This window comes from Neoarius graeffei, chromosome 2 (assembly GCF_027579695.1).
Source record: "Neoarius graeffei isolate fNeoGra1 chromosome 2, fNeoGra1.pri, whole genome shotgun sequence".
NCBI classification, from domain to species: domain Eukaryota; kingdom Metazoa; phylum Chordata; class Actinopteri; order Siluriformes; family Ariidae; genus Neoarius; species Neoarius graeffei.
Genome location: NC_083570.1, coordinates 107,032,607 through 107,056,225, shown reverse-complemented (window position 1 = coordinate 107,056,225; position 23,619 = coordinate 107,032,607). Strand labels below are relative to the sequence as shown.

The following is a 23,619-nucleotide window of genomic DNA, read 5'->3' as shown; positions in this document are numbered from 1 at the left end:
ATATATATATATATATATATATATATATATATATATATATATATATATATATATATATATATATATCACCAGAGTAGATCAGACCCAAGATGCAGACTGTGCAAAGAAGCCCCTGAAACAGTCCAGCACATAGTAGCAGGGTGTAAGATGCTAGCTGGATCAGCGTACATGGAGAGGCACAACCAAGTGGCTGGGATATTATACAGGAACATCTGCAACCAGTATGGAATACAAATACCCAAGTCCCAATGGGCCATACCACAGAAGGTGGCTGAGAACAACAGGGCCAAGATTCTGTGGGACTTCAGCTTCCAGACTGACAAACAGATCCTGGCGAACCAACCGGACTAGTCACAGGTGGACAAAGAGCAGGTGGACAAAGAGCAGAAGAGGGTGGTGGTGATAGATGTGGCGATCCCAGCTGACGCCAACATCAGGAAGAAGGAACATGAGAAACTTGAGAAGTATCAAGGGTTGAAAGAGCAGCTGGAACGGATGTGGAAGGTCAAGGGTTGCGTGGTCCCCGTGGTAGTGGGGGCACTTGGGGCAGTAACCCCCAAACTGGGAGAGTGGCTCCAGCAAATCCCAGGAACAACATCTGAAGCCTCAGTCCAGAAGAGCGCACTCCTAGGAACAACAAAGATACTGCGCAGAACCCTCAAACTCCCAGGCCTCTGGTAGAGGACCCGAGCTTGAGGATGACATGGATACCCCCCCCCCCCCCCCCCCGCCAGGGGTGAGAAGGAGATTTTATAAAAATATATTTTTTTTTCCAAATTCAATGATGGTTTAAAACGTTTATAAACTAAGATAAATCCCTACAGATTTTTTTATTTTTATATTATACATCATGAGCGAGGCGGCACAGTGGTGTAGTGGTTAGCGCTGTCGCCTCACAGCAAGAAGGTCCGGGTTCGAGCCCCGGGGCCAGCGAGGGCCTTTCTGTGCGGAGTTTGCATGTTCTCCCCGTGTCCGTGTGGGTTTCCTCCGGGTGCTCCGGTTTCCCCCACAGTCCAAAGACATGCAGGTTAGGTTAACTGGTGGCTCTAAATTGACCGTAGGTGTGAATGTGAGTGTGAATGGTTGTCTGTGTCTATGTGTCAGCCCTGTGATGACCTGGCGACTTGTCCAGGGTGTACCCCGCCTTTCACCCGTAGTCAGCTGGGACAGGCTCCAGCTTGCCTGCGACCCTGTAGAAGGATAAAGCGGCTAGAGATAATGAGATGAGATGAGACATCATGAGCGATAATGGAGGTAACCGTAACGATACATTAGATTCCTCCTGACTATCTTTTACTTAAATTGTCAAACGTACCTTTGTGCTTTTTTGTTTTGATGTGCTCCTGGATGTTTCTAGCTCCTCTGTTTCCATAATTGATCATATCTGAGCACAGGACACACGGAACCTTTCCCGGCACGGCCACTTTTCGGATCCGTCAGGTACGTCGTCACAGTTTGTGTCCCCATCTGCACGGTAACGCTACTATCGAGCCATGCCCATCGGAAACAGTTCTTTATCCCGTTCGATTTATCGATTTCCCTGGCACGAGCCTCATTTTTGCGGTCCAAAACTTGCGCCATATTGGCGAAGTAACTTTGAAAACTAACCAAAATAACTAGAACTTAAGAAGTGATCAAAACCATGTACGTATAGCTTGTTTCTCCGTGAACTGTAGAAGTGAGATGAAACTAGCGCCAAAACGCTGCCAGAAATCGTCGTGAGTTGTCGTTAGCATAAATATTGAAGAAAGCAATGACGATTTCCGTTATCACAGCTGCAACTAATTTTGCGATGAGCGTTGCCGAAAGATGCTGGCAGGCGGTCGGTCGGTCCTGCCTGCTTGTGCCACCACAAGCCTCGCCTTGCGCCGACCCCTACCCCCCCCGAAATTCTCTCAACGGATTTGCACGTTTCACAAGAATGACATTTTCAGCAGGAAAAACTCGGAATTCCGCAGATCCACGGAAAAATCTCATCTCTGTATAGTTAATCGCATTTTTTAAAATCTATGTAAATGAATAAGGCTTTTAAAGTGAAATGTTACAATTAAAATGGTGAACACATTTTATGCTAAAAGTACTTGTTAAAAACTGCTGGGACAAGAGAAAATGGTAAGGGAGTTTATTCACTCACATACTAGGCAGTACTGAACATACAAAACACAAAGTTGGATTTTGTGATGGATTAGGGAGCTGTAGTCTCAAATATAAAACATGTAGTCACATACTACTGTGTCTCAGTTCAGACATGTGTGACAAAAGAAAATAAAAATGAAATAAAACTTCAATTGTGCTGGAGTTGTATTCAGTCACAGCTAGGGCTGAACGATCTATCGTTTTCGACCGAAACTCGCGATCTCAGACAACACGATTTTGGGATCGTCAAAGCCGCGGTTTTTCTCAGTGCTCCTAAACTGACCCATGTTTTGTTTCGTCAATAAATTGTCCTCATTTTTTACACTACAGACAAAAAAAAAAAATTACGTTCAGGAAAGCCTTGTGGCACTCAGTGTGAAAGAATTTTGTGAATATCTCCTTCCGTTTTCGTGTAAATCCCCGTTGTTTGGAAGGAGCACTGTGAGGAAAAAGTGCGCTTTCTCTCTGTGTCTGAGCGCGCGGGTGGGGGAGGGGCAGCTCTCTCTCTCACACACAGGAGGGAGGGGCCCTGCAATTGAGGTATTTCACCTGACGTCACAGGGTCACGTGACGCCCCGGTGTCCGCCATTTTGAACGTCAAGCTAGCTACTGTCAACAACAGTAGCTGGTATGTTACTGTAGCAATGTTTACGTTCAGTCATTTGGATGACTGTTAAAACCTTTCAGTCTCAAGTTTTTCCTTTACTGGATTTACTAGTTTACTCGGCTAGCACGCGCTAGCTCCCAGCTTGGCCGAGCGCGTTAGCTCAGTAAACTAGTAAATACAGTAAAGGAAAAACTTGAGACTGAAAGGTTTTAACAGTCATCCAAATGACTGAACGTAAACATTGCTACAGTAACATACCAGCTATGATGTTGTTGACATTAGCTAGTGCTAACAGCTAGTTGCTAATACACTGCTACAACTACACCGACCCTAATAATACAGTTCTTGGTCATTGCCTGGTAACAGCAAATTTATAACGGGCCATGTCTCAACAGACTAAGAAGTTATTTCAATGACATTTAATAACATTTTGTTTATCCTGAGGACCGAAAGTAAATGAAAATGTGAACAAACCTTAGCTGTAATCAAGATGGCGACCACCGGCTCCAGGGACGACCCGCTGATGTAGGCATGTTACCCAGCCTGACAATATTTTTAGGCATCCAAACTCTTATACGCTTTCAGATCAATACCTGTGTATGGCGATGGGTTTTTAACGACATAGGTATACAGATCATGTGGGCTGAAGTCAGGTAAAGACGAGGGCTTGGTGTACTTCCGTACGTCAGTGAACAATCCTGGTGGAAGCAGGTAAACGTCGTTCTCCAAGCCTGCTAACCTCAATTTTTGCAAATCCCTCTCCCTCTGCTCGCCCTGTAAATGCCCTACGTCGCTGGATAGTGAAGGTGTTTTCTGCATCTCGCTCCTTTTTCTTTTATGTTTTTCGTTTGTCGCCTTCCTCACATTCAAACTGATTCGAGCCGTGATGTCCAAAATGGCAGCATCACATGACTTGGTCACGTGGGTGAAATACCTCAATAGCGACTGCTACAGGCACTGCATCACTCATTTCCCACAGGGGAATTGTTGGCTCTAGTTATAATTTATAATGCTTATGTACATTCTTTTACAAAAGCGCAATATTTTGATGCTGCTGAGCCATTGATCAACCTTTTTTTATGTCTGATATGTTGTAGATGGGAAAAGTAAAAGAAGCAAAAGTTTACTTAAGAAAGATGGCTCTCTTTTTATTATTTTAAGTTATTATAACTTGTTCCTCAGGCACTCAATGTTAATAAACAGGCCTACATTTGAAATCTGTTGACCTCAGTTTTCATTCTTGCATTAGCTTTATGGAATTCACTATTAATTAATTTGCACTGAAACTCGGTTTAAAGAAAAAAAAAATATCGTGGTTGAAATCGAAATATCTGCCAGAAAAATTGCAATTAATTTTTTCTTAAAATCGTTCAGCCCTAGTCACAGCCTATAGGACTTCACAGTGCTGTGCAAACAAAAATAAATTGCAGTTGGACTTCAATAAAGACATTTATTGTCGTATCACAGCGCTACAGCATACTGACATCTCACTTTGCAAAAGTATTTTAGAACTGCAAAGTGCATACCAAAACCAACTCAAATCACACTCTTCTTTTGAAATGAAACTTCCCGTTTAACAGACCTTTCTCCATCACTCACGCGTACTCTTGTCGCGCGCTGCTTCAATAAGCCTCAACAGGAACTACGGGTGACTCGCAGGGCCAAATTAGAATTTGCATTAACGCCACTATTTTTAATTTTTTTTTTTAATCGCGATAAATTGAGATCACGTTAATGCGTTAACTTCGACAGCCCTAATAAAAATCTGAAAAACACTAACCTTCAAAAATCCAAACTAGCAAAGGGCAGCAGTTCACATGTTGCTTAATATGCATAACAAAGTCTCATGAAGACATCTTCAGTAGTTTTAAAGATATGGTCTGGAAACAAAAACGTGACCGGACAGACGGAACCCGTTTCTATATCCTCCACCAAACTTTGTTTGGGCGGGGAATAACGAGGTCATTTAATGTACTGTAGTGCTGGGCTGAGCAGAAGCTGGGGGTTATTTATACATTTTTTTTTTTTAAAAACACCACACACCACTGCCAGTGCGCTTTAACTAGGTGTCAAGTTCAGCAGTGATAAAAGGATGAAATGACTGCTGATATTGTTCGTGTTCGGCCTGTTAAGCCTTTGCTTTATGGCGTTAACACACATTCTTAACTTGACTGCGGACTTGATTACTTCTTGTTTGTCACTTTTTCTTTGGGGGGGGGGCATGGCTCAGTGTATCATGTAAGCAGGCGAGTGATTGACGTAATTACAAGAGTGTATTTACAAACAGGCAAGCAAACAGGTTAAAAACAAAAATGCAGCAGAGTCGTGAAACAGGCAATGGTCACGCGAGGAACAAACAGAATGACCGGGGCAAAGACCAAAGGCAGAGCCCAAATGCACAAAAAAAAAAAAAAAAAAAAAAGTCAAGACACAGATACAAAGGCTTGGTAATGTGAGAAACTCGGTACAGCATGTATACTTCGAGTCTGTGCGTTTAGAGTGTGCTTGTAAGCATGCGCTGCGATTGTGCCCTAATCTGGAGCAGGTGCATGGTACTGTAATTAGTCCAAATGGCACTGCACACTGTAAATTCATGTGGATGTGACAGTGATGCATTTTGAAGACTCCAACTTAGTTCATTACATGCGCAGGGTTGCATGAATAAAGAATTTAAGAAAAACCACCAGTTATAACAAACAAGTCAAAAGAACAAACATGAATCAAAATTTAAGAAAGAAGCAAACAATTATATGGCCAACAGAAAGGCCTTTATAAATAAGAAAAAGAAGAGAGATTTTATACGGTAGTGCGACTCACTCTGTCGATGGCTTTGCCCACTTTGGATACGCTGCCGTGGATGTCTTTGTGGCGCGAGGCGAGCATCTGCACCGTCTCCTTGATTTCCTTACAGCACTGCGCCATCGTCTGAGAAAGCACCGATAAATCCGTATCCTGTACACCTGAGTGGAGGAAAAAAAAAAAAAAACCTTCAGCAGAGGCTCACAAAAATCCAAGCTCTCACGCCATCATTAGGAGAGTAAAACTCATCACATCACAGACACCTGCAGCACCGAGTCCAAGAGCTCCTTCACAACCATCAGCCCATTAATCACGTCCGAGTCGGAGAAGAAAAACCTCGGGTTTGGATTTGCAATACAAACTAAGCAGAATGTCAAGGACGTAGCAGCTCATCTGGCCTGCCGTCAGAACCACCATGATGACCAAAAACAGAACTGAAACGTGAGAGAGGACCAACCGCCACAACAGGAAAAACAACCAAGGACTAAGTTTTGTTCCCCGAGGGAAGACTGACCCAAAACACAGATTAGAACTGAACTCGCATAATAAATGAGATACACAATTCTCGTCAGAAGAAAACGTGTCAAGTTGACCTAATTACTAATTTGCTCTCAAAAGAAATTGACGATACAATGACCAAGTTTTGTACAGAAGGTCTAATTCTTTCAAATAAAACAATCAGAACTGAAATCCATTCAGAACTGAGGGAGGATGCATGATTTAAATGGAAATAAAATTGTAAACAAATTGCTTACAACAGGAAAAACAAACAAACGACGAGGTTTTGTTCCTCAAGGGAAGACATCAATCAGAACTGAAATCAGGTGAGAAACGAGGGGACATAAAAATTCTCGCGAAAGGCCTGGAAAATGTGTTATTTGGCCTCAGGACTAACTCGTTTGCAAAACATTTGACAAAACGGCCAAGTTGTGTGGAGTAAGGGCCTCTGCATGCTCTTGCAACAAGGCTTTCGCAGATAGCTTTTCGCAGACAGTTGTAATTTATTGTTGAGCGGGGAGTAATAGGCGTGCGCGATGTTATTCACCGCCACAACGCAAGGGGGCGCGAAATCGCTAGGAGTAGTTGGTGGGTGTGGTTAGTGGAGTGTTTATCCTCCGGTTACTTATAATGACTAGAACTGGAGTCGTATAGATGTACGTACTTCCTCACTTCCTCGATCAACCGCTCTTCGTGCTGCTCCATCTTCGCTCGCGTTTTTAAAAATGCCGGTCGTGAAAACAAAACAAACCGGGAAAGTAGGGAAGCGGAAGTGCGTGTACAGCGGATGTAGAGTGGACCAATCACAGCCCTCTTGTCTGCGAGGCTTCTGCGGTGGTCACAATTTTTGGGAGGTGCGCGCAGAGCGTCTGCGAAGGGGTGGGGGGGGTGGGGGCTACGCAGACGCCATCTGCGAGGACTGCGTTGTCAGCATAAATTGGCCTTAAGCAGTTGTTTCAAAGAAAGCAATCGGAACGGAAACCCGTGGAGAACTGACAGAGGAGATACGAATTAACTCAATTGTGGATGACGGACGCAACACCATGGCAACAGCTCATCAGCAGAAAGTGGAAGCCGGAAAGGTTGTTTTATTGGTCAGAAATGTAGCAATGAAAGAAATGAAAAAAAAAAAAAAAGTTAATCCAAAGTAAACGATCAGATAATTACCGAACTTATTTGTTGGTCCAAATGTCCAGAACACGACATTTCTGCAGTGCTCCAGCTCGGTCATTTCATCTCAGTTTGCGGTCACAAGTAATAATTCTGAGTTGACTTGTATGCGTAGCAACACCTCAAAACTCGATCGCTCTTGAAGCATCGTGTTCTCACCTGCCTGAAGAACCACAGTGAGGAGGAGAACTCAGCAAGACACTGCTTATATTAAAAGCATGCTGAGAACTCCACACTGGTCCTGCTCTCCAGAAGCTTCTCTGTCCAATTTTTTTTTTTTCAAATAAAATCACTGATGCCACCTTTAAAGGAGAACTGAAATCATTTTTAAAAACTTATTTCTTAACGTCTTCTTCAGTTACATTTTCGGTTTCAGTAACCTTATATCGTGACTCGTATGGGCAACTAATCGCAATTAAACATTATACTTATCGGCCTATTCGGTTTTTAGCCGTGTTGAATTTAGTTCGTTTGGTCGACGGCAGGTGTCGCTTATCCGCGCGATCTTCACATCAAGTGTCAGCGCCGCCATTTTGAAAACTGTTTTCCGAACAAAACATCGCACAAAAACGAGTTTAAATGACAATTACTGCCTACGTTTTTCAAACTCTCCTGATTGCTATTCGAAAGAGGGCGCACGTGTCTTTGGACAACCTGTGTCCGAAATCGCTCCCTACTCACTATATAGCGAGGACGCCGTTTTGTAGTGCTGTCCGAAACCTTAGTGAGGATTATTTACACCCTGTATAGTGCACTCAAAGTATCCCATGAGAAGTAGTGTACAACGATGGTCACTAACCAAAGCAATACATCCCATCATGCATTGCGGTCGCGCTGAAAGAAATCAAATTAAAAAAGTCTGAAATGTGATTTAATAAAAGGCAGCGGCGAAGAAGAAAGAAAGGATTCAGCCTTGATTTAAAAGAACTGAAAGCTGCCGGTACTTTGTATTAATGTGGGAAATGCGCTCAGTAGTACAATATGGATTTATCACAAAAACACACGCACGTATTTATTATTTTGAAACCCACCAGCCGACTGATCTGGCACGTTTTAATTGTCTGACAGTAATGATGCACAACCCCGATTCCAAAAAAGTTGGGACAAAGCACAAATTGTAAATAAAAACGGAATGCAATGATGTGGAAGTTTCAAAATTCCATATTTTATTCAGAATAGAACATAGATGACATATCAAATGTTTAAACTGAGAAAATGTATCATTTAAAGAGAAAAATTAGGTGATTTTAAATTTCATGACAACACATCTCAAAAAAGTTGGGACAAGGCCATGTTGCCCACTGTGAGACATCCCCTTTTCTCTTTACAACAGTCTGTAAACGTCTGGGGACTGAGGAGACAAGTTGCTCAAGTTTAGGGAGAGGAATGTTAACCCATTCTTGTCTAATGTAGGATTCTAGTTGCTCAACTGTCTTAGGTCTTTTTTGTCGTATCTTCCGTTTTATGATGCGCCAAATGTTTTCTATGGGTGAAAGATCTGGACTGCAGGCTGGCCAGTTCAGTACCCGGACCCTTCTTCTACGCAGCCATGATGCTGTAATGGATGCAGTATGTGGTTTGGCATTGTCATGTTGGAAAATGCAAGGTCTTCCCTGAAAGAGACGTCGTCTGGATGGGAGCATATGTTGCTCTAGAACCTGGATATACCTTTCAGCATTGATGGTGTCTTTCCAGATGTGTAAGCTGCCCATGCCACACGCACTAATGCAACCCCATACCATCAGAGATGCAGGCTTCTGAACTGAGTGCTGATAACTCGGGTCGTTCTTCTCCTCTTTAGTGCGAATGACACGGCGTCCCTGATTTCCATAAAGAACTTCAAATTTTGATTCGTCTGACCACAGAACAGTTTTCCACTTTGCCACAGTCCATTTTAAATGAGCCTTGGCCCAGAGAAGACGTCTGCGCTTCTGGATCATATTTAGATACGGCTTCTTCTTTGAACTATAGAGTTTTAGCTGGCAACGGCGGATGGCACGGCGAATTGTGTTCACAGATAATGTTCTCTGGAAATATTCCTGAGCCCATTTTGTGATTTCCAATACAGAAGCATGCCTGTATGTGATGCAGTGCCGTCTAAGGGCCCGAAGATCACGGGCACCCAGTATGGTTTTCCGGCCTTGACCCTTACGCACAGAGATTCTTCCAGATTCTCTGAATCTTTTGATGATATTATGCACTGTAGATGATGATGTGTTCAAACTCTTTGCAATTTTACACTGTCGAACTCCTTTCTGATATTGTTCCACTATTTGTCGGCGCAGAATTAGGGGGATTGGTGATCCTCTTCCCATCTTTACTTCTGAGAGCCGCTGCCACTCCAAGATGCTCTTTTTATACCCAGTCATGTTAATGACCTATTGCCAATTGACCTAATGAGTTGCAATTTGGTCCTCCAGCTGTTTCTTTTTTGTGCCTTTAACTTTTCCAGCCTCTTATTGCCCCTGTCCCAACTTTGAGATGTGTTGCTGTCATGAAATTTAAAATGAGCCAATATTTGGCATGAAATTTCAAAATGTCTCACTTTCGACATTTGACATGTTGTCTATGTTCTATTGTGAATACAATATCAGTTTGAGATTTGTAAATTATTGCATTCCGTTTTTATTTACAATTTGTACTTTGTCCCAACTTTTTTGGAATCGGGGTTGTAAATACCAGCACGACGGAGTAGTGTCCGAACGGGTTTTTACATTTTACCAATGAGCTTGCTATATAGTCCTCTATACAGTAATTCCCTCTGTAGGGAGTAGTGAACGAGTGAGCGATTTCGGACACAGGGAATGTTGGCAGATGTCGGTCACTTTGATTTCCGCTGTACGTTTTACTTCCATCCTATGATGTCTTGCACAGGTCTCAACGAATCTCGTTTACGGCCGTTGCTTCGACATATGAACTGATATTACGTAGCACATTTCAAACACTCATAACTTGCTATAGCAGCGACAAAATAGCGATCAAAAATGCATTCCGATATTTAATAAAATGACATTGAATTGTCTTTTTTTTTTTAAATTGCCTTCAGTTCTCCTGTAAAATATTTACACTAACAGGCAGTTTGTCCCCCCAGCTGTCCTTTTTGGACATTTTGTGAGCAGCGATGTGTTAACCTTAACCACCTCCTCCTCCTCCTGTGTGTAGTGAAGCTCTCACTAACAGCATGAAAATCAAACAAACCGACAACAATCTTCTGTTAATCACTCATGTTAGAGTTGCGTAACCACCGAGTGGAACCTGACGCAATGTTCTGCTGTCTTAGCTCATCTGCATGAAGATTCTGAGATGCTTTTCAGCTCACCATGGGTGTAAAGCGTAATTAGTTTTACCGCAGCCTTCCGGGCAGCTCGAACCAGTCTGGCCTCGGACCCCTTATCAACTGGGTGGTTTTTTTTTTGGCAAACCATTCTATCCATTTGGCAACAACCAAACCAGATCACATTCCTGCCCCGTTCTGATATCTGAAAACCTCTCGACCTGGATCTGCATGAACAAACAAGTGTTCCTATTAAAGTGGCCAGTGAGTGCACAATGACCGCTTACCGAAGGTGACCAGCTGGCTGCGCAGCTCACACACGTTCCGCAGCAGCTCGTCGAGACGTTCCTCTGACTGGTGCCCATACGTCACGAACCTGTGCAGCACCTTCTCCAGCTCTCGCTCCACACACGCACACTGCTCCATGGCTCTGTCGCTCGCTCTCGATCACACGATCACACATACGGCAGGAACGACGACACCAACACCTACAAAACACACACACAGTATGAAGACTGAACATCTTCACACCACCTTCAAAAACACGACAGTTTTAGACCAACAGCATCAGCAGATCATCCCAAGCAAAGTCCATCAACTGATTACTAAAAGGACGACATGCAGCTTACACTTCAAGACCACATGATCTTCAGTGACGCTTAAGATTTTCTTTATAATTATTATTTTTTTTAAGTTAGTGAAAACTTTTCACTCAGATTCATAGTTTCCACCATTACCGAGTGATCATATGGGGTCACAGGGGAATTTTAGCCGTCTACCAAAAAAGAAAGAGATGCAGCAGTGCTGTAGTTTTTTAGTCCATCCAGCTCTCTCACTTCCTCCTCCGTGTGAGTTTTGTAAAGACACAAGCTACAAGTTTTACTGATCGGGGCTCGACATTAACCAGGGATGAGAGTGGGTGGTCACCAAAAAAAAAAAAAAAAAAAAAAAAAAAGCAGAAAACAAGATGGCACCCGAAGCCGGGGGTCTGGGAGGGATATACCTCCCCCCAGGAAAATTTTGAAAAATAAGGCCTTACAAACCACTTTTCCTGCAATCTGAGCTGTAGTAGATAAAAAAAATCTGTTGTCTTTTTTTATATATTTACATGAAAATATGTTTCAAATCAATAGGAGTATTGTTTGAATTCAAAATAAAGTCACATTCTACATTCAAGGGTATGGTTATAATTTATGATCAACAAAAATGACAAAGTAAATTCACATTGAACGCAAGTTTTATTAATTATCAAAACGTTCATATATTAAATACAATTTCTTAGGGAGAAAAGGTCAGTCACCCGATGTCCTCATTAGTTGCATATGATTTCAAAGTCTTTTGAAATATTTAAGTTTTCAAAACTGTCAGCATTAATTCAGATTTACTGACCATCATGTACATGTTCAATGGATTAAATCAAACGAATGCTAAGTTTATGGGATAATGTCTGTGTACACTTTATACAATTATTTATAGTTCAGTCACTTCTCATTTTCATTTAATCATTTCGACGACTTCTTCAGCCTTTTGGCCAAAGACAAAAGCTTGTCAGTCCTCTCTGTTTTTTTTATACCAGCATCGATTTCACGTACCTTCGCTTCGTCTTGCTTGTCAATTGTATTCGGCGTTTTGAGTAAAAAAGCCGATACGAAAGAGAAACGTATTTTCGAAGCGCAGCGATGATGAACATGCGCAAGTTTCGATAAAATAGAACGATGCGGGTACTTTTGTAAGAACTGTTATGATTGGCTTTTGCTCTCTCCCACACTCTTGTAAGAACTGTTATGATTGGCTATCATGCTCTCGCCAGCGATGTTTTGGCCAATTATATTGTAGATAACACGTATTCTACCGCGAGACTTAGCGAGACTAAAGATGGCGAAAATGTAAAACATGTAACATCGTCATACGCTTGAGTATCACGAAGGAACAAACCCCAACCCCCCTCAATGAAAAAAAAAAAATCTCAACAGATTTGGCATAATATCGATTTTCGCTCAGAAAAAGCGGAAATCCGCCGAAAAGCGGAAAACTCTCATCCCTGATTAACTTCTAAACCCACTTGCCCCCCAGGGCAAGTGGGGATTAATTTCCACTTTTCCCCTATTTTGCAAGTACAACTTTTTTTTAGGAAAACCATAGAATTAGTTGTGAATTGCAACATAAAATGAAGATCACATATTGAGTTGAAGTTTGGTTATTGATTAAGTTTATTATTAAGTTTGGTTACTGGTTACTTTTTACTCGTAACTGACAATTTTATCCAAAATAATTTTTCCTGCCTTAGTCAATTTATTTCCATTTCACATACATGCAGCCGTTGTAAAGTTCAGTGTGCTTGTTGTGAACTCTCTCAGACTGTAGGTTCATTACTCGATAATGTAGAAATCATAAAATAGAAATCTATAACAAAGTTTGTATGAACACAATAGGGTGCCAAGACTTTTGAATAGCACTGTGTTTGAGAATATATATCATTTTTTGTCATCATCCACCTCTAGGTTTTTAAAAAAATAAAAATAAAGAGGGCGCCGAGTCATGACAGACAGGATAATGTTTGAGTTTAAAATTGTTTAGTGTGTAGATTGTGGGTGTCTTATACAGACCTGGCAACCCATACCTGAATCAGTGCAGCCGGTCAGTCAGGACGCAGCGCTTTTTTTTTTTTTTAAACCTAGAGGTGGGTAATAAACACAATCCCCGATATATAAAATATTTTGCACAGGACTGTGTTCCTCTGATAACCGAAACAAAGCTCCAGCTCTCTCTGCTTTTAATCTGTTCTTTCAGGATTTATCACGCGTGTCGCTCCCTGTTGAGATTTTTATGCCCAAGTTGTTTGAAACCAATTTGGGTTTTCTGTGTCGAATAAGGAAGCGGCTTCACCTTTAAGAAAATCAAAACACTTTCATGAATGAGCTAACTCGAATGCAAGCAGAAAACGCACACGAGATTCTTAAGCAAACTCTTCCATCCTCACTTCAGACTTCGTTTTTGTAAAATGGGTCAGTCCATGAAATGGGGTTACCAAAATGTGACAGAGGGAGTCACTTAAAACAATTTACAACTGAAAACAACTTTTATTCCCATGAAGCATTGACCATATAAGAAAATATAACATAGTTAAGATAACTCCTGCTCTACAATGTATGATAAAATCCATAAATATTTACGCGGTTGCTAATGTAACAAGGACACGAACAAGCTTTTAAAAATAAAGGAAAAATATTGATAAAATCAATTTTTTGCTTACTTTAAACATTAACACTGAATAAGAATTCATTAGAAATATTAGTTCAACATCATAAACACTGAAAATATGAAATACCAGTATTTCACAAACTTCATAAAATCTCTAAGATTTGAACAATAACAGTCATTAACAGGAAACCGTTTCATCCTATATGGGGTAAATGAGATTATTGAATTCATTACTTTACTTAGTCACACTTATATCTGCACTTCTCTAGAGCACGTGTTGTGGTGTGTGAGATCCCGCGAGAAGTTATCTCGCGCCAGTTCAGCTGACCTAGATTGAGTAAATAGGTCTCGCAGGTTGTGAACGAACCAGGAAGTGAGTGGACGCCAAGTTAGGATGTGAGAAAAAACATCGATAATTTCTTTTATTGCCGTTTGTTTAAATTTCTTTCTACCTACATCGTTTTATAGTATATTCTTCTTTATATTAAAAACATCAATCATGATTTCAACTCGTTTTATCATTTTTTTATAAGCCTGGTTTCTAACGTAACACGGTAGGACATCACAATGTTACGTTCACAACCTATTTTTATTGGATGAATTCGAAGCTAAATAGTTTATAGAACCTTCTTAACTTTATTATGCGAGTGTAAAACTAAATTGCAAGTACCATGAAACTAATTTTATTGAAATTCTCAGAAAGTAATGAAGGTTTATTTAAGCTCAAAGTCAGCAAATATTCCATGTCACAAAAAACGTGTCATCCGTGTCCAGTCACAGGGGAAGAAAATGTTTCACATGTCTTTATTTCAAAAGAAAACTTCATTTTTTTTAATTTATTTTATTTCTTCAAACAATATTTATGGATAATCTGCTAAATATTTCTTTAAATCATGGAAATTAAAGATGAAATGATTATGTAAACCCGGACCAATGAAAAGTAACATCATTTCATGGACTGACCCGTATACATTTTAAATACAATCGTGAATTTCTCTGGAGTTTTCAGGCTGAGCTCCTCTCCTCGTATTCTTTAACCACTCATTTCTTCATTCTTCTTGAAGCATTTGCTTCCATTTGTTAATTTTTTTGATAGTGGGGAGACGGTAATGCCTCTTATCCATTTCTGTTCGAAAACGGCGCAAAAATTAACCAATGTTGAAGACAGATTAAGCTGCTTGCATGAAAGACGGTGTCGGTGACCCCAGCTGTAATTATCACGTGATGCGTGACGTCATGCACAAGGTCTATAAACGGCACGCATGCCATACTACACCAGCAGGGGGATATAAAATAACCTGCAGAGCAGTAAATGAAACAGAGACGAAGAAAACAGCCAAGACATAATGGCAGATACGTAGTGAGGGACGCTTTTAGGAACTGAAATAAAAGCTCAAAAAGCCTCATTTCTGTGGTGCTAGTTCATAAGAAATGCTCATTCCAACATGCCTGTTCGGGCATGTCGGGGACATATCCCACTTGCCTGAATACGTTTCACTTGCCCTGGGCAATCGGGCAGTCCTTAATGTCAAGCCCTGCTGATCAGACCCTTCTTCTGGACACTCATCGCACATTTTTTGCTGCAAAACCCAGAAGCCTTCTTTTTTTTTTTTTATCTGAAAAGTGGTCTCCGATATAATATTCTGCTTTCTTTGCTTACAAAAATATACAAACTTTTTTTGTACTGGAAAACTAATGCCTGGAAACCTAGAATGTTTCTGTACCAAATCATGTAGAAATCATAAAAACAGCTAGAGGGAAAAAGGGGGGGGGGGGGGGGAATGATTAGGCCCTGTGGGGGATTGAAAGTTGGACCCTCTGGCTGGAGGATTATTACTGGGTTGTGTTTGACGTCACATCTGCACCATTCGATATGCAAGACATGAAGTGGTGGTCAGCTAAGCTCAAAGTATCACCGAGACGCCTTGCTAGTCGTTAAAATGCCCTCTGCTTGTGTTTTTTTTTTGCTGCTCAAATCAAACAAACTGTGAAACTGATGCGTTTCTTCCGAGCTCCCCATGAAGTATTTAAAAGAGAAAGCGCAAAGGATTTTACTAAAAGATAACGAGAAAGATTGCTCTTGAACCTCAAAGGGAACCGAGTTGAAGACCACTCGAGTTTGCGGTGATCACTTCGTGTAAGGTTCGTCAATTCCTCCGATTTATTTCCTTTGGATTCGCAAATCACTGACTTGTCGTCATTTTGAAGTTCAGGAGACGCTTTAGTCCTCAGATGCGTTTTTGTTTACTGTTTGTTCATAGTCACCATATTGTAAACTAACGCGTATATAAAACGTATAATCCCCAGGTCTTTAAAATTGTTTCTGTGGATCTTTGTGAATGATTTACCTAGAAGAGAAGAGCAGGGAGGATTGAGAATCGACCCGCTATGGTTTGTTGATACTAAAACCAGGGTTTTTTCTAGAAAAATTTAGTATGAGGGCGCTCACCATGGCGAGGGAGCAAAGGGGGGGGGATGGTGCAGGTTGTCCCCCCCCGCCGTGCAAAGCCTTTGAAAAATGCTCCAATGGGACATTCTGAGGCTATCTGAGAGGGAAATTGTAACAAATTGTCTGTCAACATTGAAAAAGAAAGTAGTAAGGCCCAAAAAAAAAATTTTTATATATATGTTTCCGGTAACATGAAATACTAAAATAAGGTCGGTAGGTAGGAAAGTTTTTTTTTTTTTCTTTTTTTAAATTTTGTTCGAAAAAATTAACACAAGTAAACATCTTACAAAATAGTATTTTGGCACAGAATCCTTTATACCACACATCATCATAAAATAAGTGTTTTAAATCTTTAAACGAATAAAAAAATATATATATACCACGAGAGTTCGAGTTATGATCTACGGAAGCGATAGTTCATGATATTTTCATGTAATAACGTGAAAACACCTTATCAAGAAATAACGTGAAAATAACGTCCTAGGCTCGGCTACTTCCATTAAAAGCAGACGGCCTAGCCTAGCCTACTGTAGAACTTGGGTCGAGCAAAAACATGGCTGAATCCTGAATGACTCCTATTTGTATAAATAGGGGACTACATAGGCAGCAAAATGTAGTGTTTTTCCCTGCCATGGAAGTGCACTTGTATACTGAAAAGGAAGCAATTTGCATTACAGCCTTGAATGAGGATTCAAAATGGCGGCTCGGCTCAGATTATGCAGGAGGGCTGATAGAAGTGGCGAAACATTTTACTTTTTATCGTTTCTTTCACAACTTGAATGCGTTGAAACAAAAAATTATGACAAACTAACGCCGCTTACACTAAAATATCGAGGGAAATTTGTAATAAAAACTTTACGGTCTGCAATTTCGACGCGGAAATTCTCGATCGGTCGGGTTACCGGAAACACACTTTTTTTTTTTTTTTATCTGGCCTAATCTTCTTCTGCCCCGGTCTTTGGCTTTCTTCCATTTCGTGCCGCGGGATGACATCTTTAAATGCCCAAGTGTCAGCAAAAACAACTCGCGAACTACTTCTGTCAAAAGCTCCCGCGCCGGTGGGTGAAAGGTCATTCAGTCTCGAGAAATCTCGCGCTACAAGTCAGCTGACCTTGTATGTAACCCATGTCAAATCTCGCGAGAGCAGCCGCGACAAGTAAACAACATGGCGCCTCAGTCTGGAAAACGCCAATTCGGATTGTTTTTGCACCGTCTGGCGGTGTATCTACTATGATTGGAATATTTTTGGAGCAATTATAACATATTTGATGATCAGACACATTGTCACATGGTGTTGCTGGGATGTTTTCATGGAGTCGGTAAGGGGGCGCACGCCGAGAGTAAGAGGGCGCAGCGCCCCTGTTCCCCCGTTTAGACGAAAGCCTGCTAAAACTTGTAGCATCCAAAAACCCAGAAAGTCCTCCTTACCCTGGCAAAAACGAGACAGGATTTATCCTAGTGTCCTGATCCCCAAATGACACATAAACCCAGCCATATATAAAGAGTCGTACTCCTCCATGCTCGTCCAGGTTTTCATCGGTTTGTCCGTGTAGAAGAACATCTGCCAGCAGCACCAGGTAGTTTGTCAACAGATGGCTTATTTTCCAACTCATAGGAAAAAAAAAAAAATCCTTCTTAACTAGCATGCAAGGATCTAATCCCATCGCAAAGAGCAACTTTCTGAAGGTCTTCTGACCGTGCATTGGCCTCTAAACTGTGAAAAGTGTCAGACGGTTTCATGAGCACTTTATAAACAGTGTCCGAATCGGTTTGCCTGACCACCACTTCATTCATCGGAAGGAAAACTCGCAAGCAAGTCAAAAGTGATCGAATATGAACCTGTTTATTTAAAAATAAATTAAAAGTTGGAAAACTGTTGCACTTTTATCACTGGATTTGATGCCCATTAATTCATAACTGTGTTTGTTTGCTCGATTACACTGTTAGTTTGGGGGGGGGGGGGGGGGGGGGGGGGGGGGCAGTCTTTCTATACACATTAAAAAAAATTATATCTTTATATAATTTAAAAAAAAAAAAAAAAGGAGGCCCAACACACACCTTTCATAAAGTTTGTCCTTAAAGCTCATAGGCAATGGTTTTAATTTTACGCACATTTGAAACTTTATATGTTAAAAAACCCTCTAATTTTCTTCTGGTCCCAAAAAGTATTGTTAATAAGTAATAACTAAAATAAGTTAGCACCGATCGTGGCAAATTTCTGTTCGGCTATTTTCGTGACCACTCGGCGCGTGACGTCATTCAAGACAAACAAACCGCTTGACCTGAATCCACTTCCGTTTACTAACATTACCATTCGGCTTGAGTGCAGATGGGCGTTCAGGAATTTCCAAAGAAAACCCACGCCTTACTGTTGTGCAGTGAACTGTAACAACGGAACCGGTTCAGGAAGAAGTTTTTACATTTTACCAAGAGAGGAGAAGAGGCAGAGCGAGAAGATTGGCTTTTTCCGAAAAAGGAGAAGAGACGGTGCGAGTGGGTTGGCTTTTTCCAAAAGAGGAGACAAGGCGGAGAGAGTGGATTGTGCGCGTGAAACAAAATCAAGCAGTCAAAGAAGAAACGGAGCAGCAACGCTCAAGCAAAAAGGAGAGATTGGAGGTAAACATTTACACTTTTGCTTGCAATTGACAAGTCAAGAATCCTGAGGGATCCTGTACAATCATTGTGGAAAGGAGACAAAGGGATATTTCCTCGCTTAGAGTAGGCTATAAATAATATAATGCCGCAGGTGGCAGGCTAATGTGGCCTACTGGTGCACTGTCAAGTAATCGTTCCCTATATCCACGAGGGAGGGCAGTTTAATTATTCTTCAAAAGGGCTCTTATTTAGTATTACGACAAAAGTAGGAATTTATCATAACTACCAGGATAAATCATTTGGACGCGAGTCTTGTTAAGGTCCGGGGTCACCGCGATCAGAGTCAAACCAGTGAGCAACATTCACCGATTGCTTCCCAACGGCCATAGGTTCATACATATATGGTTTCACCTCTTGATATTTAAATATGGAGAGTTCCTACTTCAAAATCGCTATCAGACGTTTTACACAACCTCTCACGACCAAAGTCTGTACACGTGTGCTCGGTTCGCAAGTAAACACAAAGCTGCTCCCAGTCTGTTTGGCTTAAATGACGTCACGACGGCTGTCCCCTGGCGGTGAAAGTGTGCATAAATGAGATGTAAACAAACCTTACGGAAATTGGGCAAAACGGTATATTTTCATCTCATCTCATTATCTGTAGCCGCTTTATCCTGTTCTACAGGGTCGCAGGCAAGCTGGAGCCTATCCCAGCTGACTACGGGCGAAAGGCGGGGTACACCCTGGACAAGTCGCCAGGTCATCACAGGGCTGACACATAGACACAGACAACCATTCACACTCACATTCACACCTACGCTCAATTTATGCCGCTTTTCCACTACCAACACGGCTGAGCCGTGCCGTGCTGAGTCGGGCTGAGCGGGGCTGTTGGAGTTGCATTTCGACTACAACCGCACTGAACCGTGCTGGCTGGAAGTGGGTGGACACATTGGGTGGAGTTAGCGAAAGTGGGTGGACGTCACATGATGTCGTTAGGCGGCGCAAACGGTGACATCAGTGATCTTTTAAGCGGTAGTCTCACGACCCGGATAGTAAACAATAAACATGGAGGACATGGAGTCGTTAGTGTTGCTGGTCTTGGTGCTGTGGCTTGTTGTCACCGACAACGCCAACAGATACTGGCAAGAGCGTATAGATGAGGCGAAGCGCATAAGGCTTCAGAAATTCTCAGAATTCGTAATTCTTCTTCTTCCGGGTTTACGGTGTTTACAGATCCCAGCGTGCTCGCGGGGCGTGTGTGGGCATGTAAGGACACTCCTCCCCACCAATCAGTGCACAGGTGAGTGTCTGCTCACGCCCCAGCCCCACTCAGCTCAGTTTGGCTCGCTTCAGCCCCACTCCAAAACCGTGCGAGTTTTGGGTGCTAAGCAGGGCTGAAGCGAAGCGAGCCGAGTCGTGCTGCTCTGAGGTAGTCGAAACGCGAGCCGTGTCGGGCTGAAGTGAGCTGAAAAAGGGTAGTGGAAAAGGGCCATTAGAGTCACCAGTTAACCTAACCTGCATGTCTTTGGACTGTGGGGGAAACCGGAGCACCCGGAGGAAACCCACGCGGACACGGGGAGAACATGACCGTATATTTTAACCATTTTATTCAATTTTAGGGTGCAAATTAGACACCAGGAAGATTGAATTCGCTTTTTGGGTCGTTCTTCTAGACAATAAAGTTGATATTCTACATTTCACCGCCGACCCTTGCCTATGACCTTTTAAAGGAAAAAAAAAATTTTTTTTTAGAAAAAAGATGCAAGTTGTTAACTATAAAATCCTGGTCTTTTATTTAAAAAAAAAAAGTCAGTCTTTATATACACACACACACGAGTGATTCCACGCTTATGGGTACTCAAATGGGGACATGAGCTTATTTTTAAAAATTCACCTAAAACCATTTCTTTTTTTACCATCAGGTCACAAAACATGTAATCTTTAATGAATGATATGTTAAAAGATAACTTTAATTTTCTGAGATGTAATAAAAACATTTATATGCCAAAGTCAGAACGTAACAGAAGTGTTGTGGACATATATATTCTCAATTTTAACAATGTAGAATTACTTTTTGAAACATAGGAAGGTGATGTTTTAGCAAATATAATTAATAAACACGTGTAGTAGAATAAACATACACATTCTTTCAATAAGATTAACATGGTATAGAGCTAGATTGTAATTAATTTGTAACAGACGCGAGATGGACAATCGTAACAGAAGTAATGGAACAGACATCATTTTGGAACTCATAGGCTTGACTTTGGCATATAAATATGTTTTTATTACATCTCAGAAAATTCAAGTTATCTTTTAACATATCATTCATTAAAGATTACATGTTTTGTGACTTGATGGTAAAAAAAGAAATGGTTTTAGGTGAATAAGTTCATGTCCCCATTTCAGTACCCATAAGCGTGGAATCATCTCATTATCTGTAGCCGCTTTATCCTGTTCTACAGGGTCGCAAGCAAGCTGGAGCCTATCCCAGCTGACTACGGGCGAAAGGCGGGGTACACCCTGGACAAGTCGCCAGGTCATCACAGGGCTGACACATAGACACAGACAACCATTCACACTCACATTCACACCTACGGTCAATTTAGAGTCACCAGTTAACCTAACCTGCATGTCTTTGGACTGTGGGGGAAACCGGAGCACCCGGAGGAAACCCACGCGGACACGGGGAGAACATGCAAACTCCACACAGAAAGGCCCTCGCCGGCCCCGGGGCTCGAACCCGGACCTTCTTGCTGTGAGGCGACAGCGCTAACCACTACACCACCGTGCCGCCCCAGCGTGGAATCACTCATATATTAAAAAATATATATTTTTTTTTATATCATAAAAAATGAGGCCTAACACACCTTTAATAAAGTTTGTCCTTTTAAAAAAAAAAAAAAAAAAACTTTCTAAAAGATGCAAACTGTTAATTGTAGAATCTTGGTCTTTTTTTATTAAAAATCTAAAAAATAAGTTTTTCTTGAAATACATAAGAGTATTTCAAGAAAATTGTACATTTATGTATTGAAATACATAAATGTATTTTCTTGAAATACATTTATCTTGTTTATTTACTGTAGGACTCAACAGTGCAACCTAATAATAATAATAATAATAATAATAATAATAATAATTTCCCTTCATTCTAATTTTAAATTTAATAAAAAGTTAAATATTTCATACTTTTATCATCATCCCCCCTGCAGTATATTTCTCCCCCCCACACACACTGAGGTAAATCTGAATTAAAACCACAGGCCAGGTTTGCTAGTCAACATTATACCACACTTTTCCCATTTACAGCCACGGAAGTTAAAATTTTATTTCTTTACTAACAAATACAAGACGAATAATTGGTAAATTATGAACCCTGATATTATAATTTAAAAAGAAAAAAGAGACATAGAGAGCAAAACAAACAGAAACAGTGAGCTATGCTAACATGCTAATCAGGACAAACAACAAAAAACCTGAGGGAGGAAAAAGGGTGATTAAAAAAAGGTTACACGATGACAACGGGTGTAAATAACATCTGTGGAATTTCATTGTGAAATTAAACAACCATTCATAACTTATTTGCAATAATCCCGTTTAAAAAAAAAACCTCACAAATAAATAAATAACCCAAGCCGTACTCGCCTGTTGTTGTAGCAGCAGCAATCCTCCACCAGACGTCCCCTGGAAACAGGAAGGGCCTTTTCTACACGGACCGCATCCCAATTATACACCAAGTGCACTATGTAGGGCGCGCGAGCTAACACGTGCTTCCGCAAATAGAGGACGATAATGTAGGAAGCATGGGCGCTATTTGGAACACATCCAGTCGTTTCAGCGCCTTGATTGACTACACTGACTTACTGCCTTCTACTGAGCAGGAGGATGAACAGAGGGCTTGTTCTGCACTGAGTCGGGCTGAGACAGAAATTTATTCCTGGTTTACCCCCAAAATACATTATTATTATTATTTAAAATTTATTAACTACCAGAAAGATTTTTTTTATCCATTTAGAGTTACATATAATGTTCTGAAGGAAGTTAGTTCTTGTTTTCATAGCAGCTACAAACAGTCATTCCTTCAGCCTTTTTTGAAGTTAGAAAAAACAAACAGAAAGAACAACAACTTTATTCATCACACTCTCTGCATTTAACCCATCTGAAGCAATGAACACACACATACAGTTAGGTCCATATATATTTGGACACTGACACAAATTTTGTTTTTTTACCCGTTTACTGAAACATATTCAAGTTATAGAACTATATATAATGGACATAAAGTCCAGACTTTCAGACTTTCATTTGAGGGTATCCACATTAAAATTGGATATGAAGGGTTTAGGAGTTTCAGCTCCTTAACATGTGCCACCCTGTTTTTAAAGGGACCAAAAGTAATTGGACAATTGACTCAAAGGCTATTTCATGGGCAGGTGTGGGAAATTCCTTCGTTATGTCATTCTCAATTAAGCAGATAAAAGGCCTGGAGTTGATTTGAGGTGTGGTGCTTGCATTTGGAAGATTTTGCTGTGAAGAAAACATGCGGTCAAAGGAGCGCTCCATGCAGGTGAAACAAGCCATCCTTAAGCTGCGAAAACAGAAAAAACCCATCCGAGAAATTGCTACAATATTAGGAGTGGCAAAATCTACAGTTTGGTACATCCTGAGCAAGCAAGAAAGCACTGGTGAACTCATCAATGCAAAAAGACCTGGACGCCCACAGAAGACAACAGTGGTGGATGATCGCAGAATAATTTCCATGGTGAAGAGAAACCCCTTCACAACAGCCAACCAAGTGAACAACACTCTCCAGGAGGTAGACGTATCAATATCCAAATCTACCATAAAGAGAAGACTGCATGAAAGTAAATACAGAGGGTTCACTGC

The 23,619-nt window shown here is 41.1% G+C and overlaps 1 protein-coding gene across 2 annotated transcripts in view; it reads right to left on the bottom strand.

Annotated features, from left to right (window-relative positions):
* The window catches only part of rmnd5b (required for meiotic nuclear division 5 homolog B), a 43,406-nt gene extending 20,980 nt beyond the window's left edge, over positions 1–22,426 (bottom strand). The window contains exons 1-3 of one of the 2 annotated variants that reach the window (XM_060911171.1): positions 22,378–22,426; positions 10,772–10,972; positions 5,561–5,703 (exon numbers count right to left, since the gene is read on the bottom strand). In XM_060911171.1, the coding sequence (XP_060767154.1) occupies positions 5,561–5,703; positions 10,772–10,910 (282 nt within the window). In that variant the 5' untranslated portion in view covers positions 10,911–10,972; positions 22,378–22,426. Of the gene's footprint in view, positions 1–5,560; positions 5,704–10,771; positions 10,973–22,373 lie in introns of both variants that reach the window. The other variant, XM_060911163.1, reaches the window with a different exon arrangement.
* Positions 22,427–23,619: the final 1,193 nt, after the last annotated feature.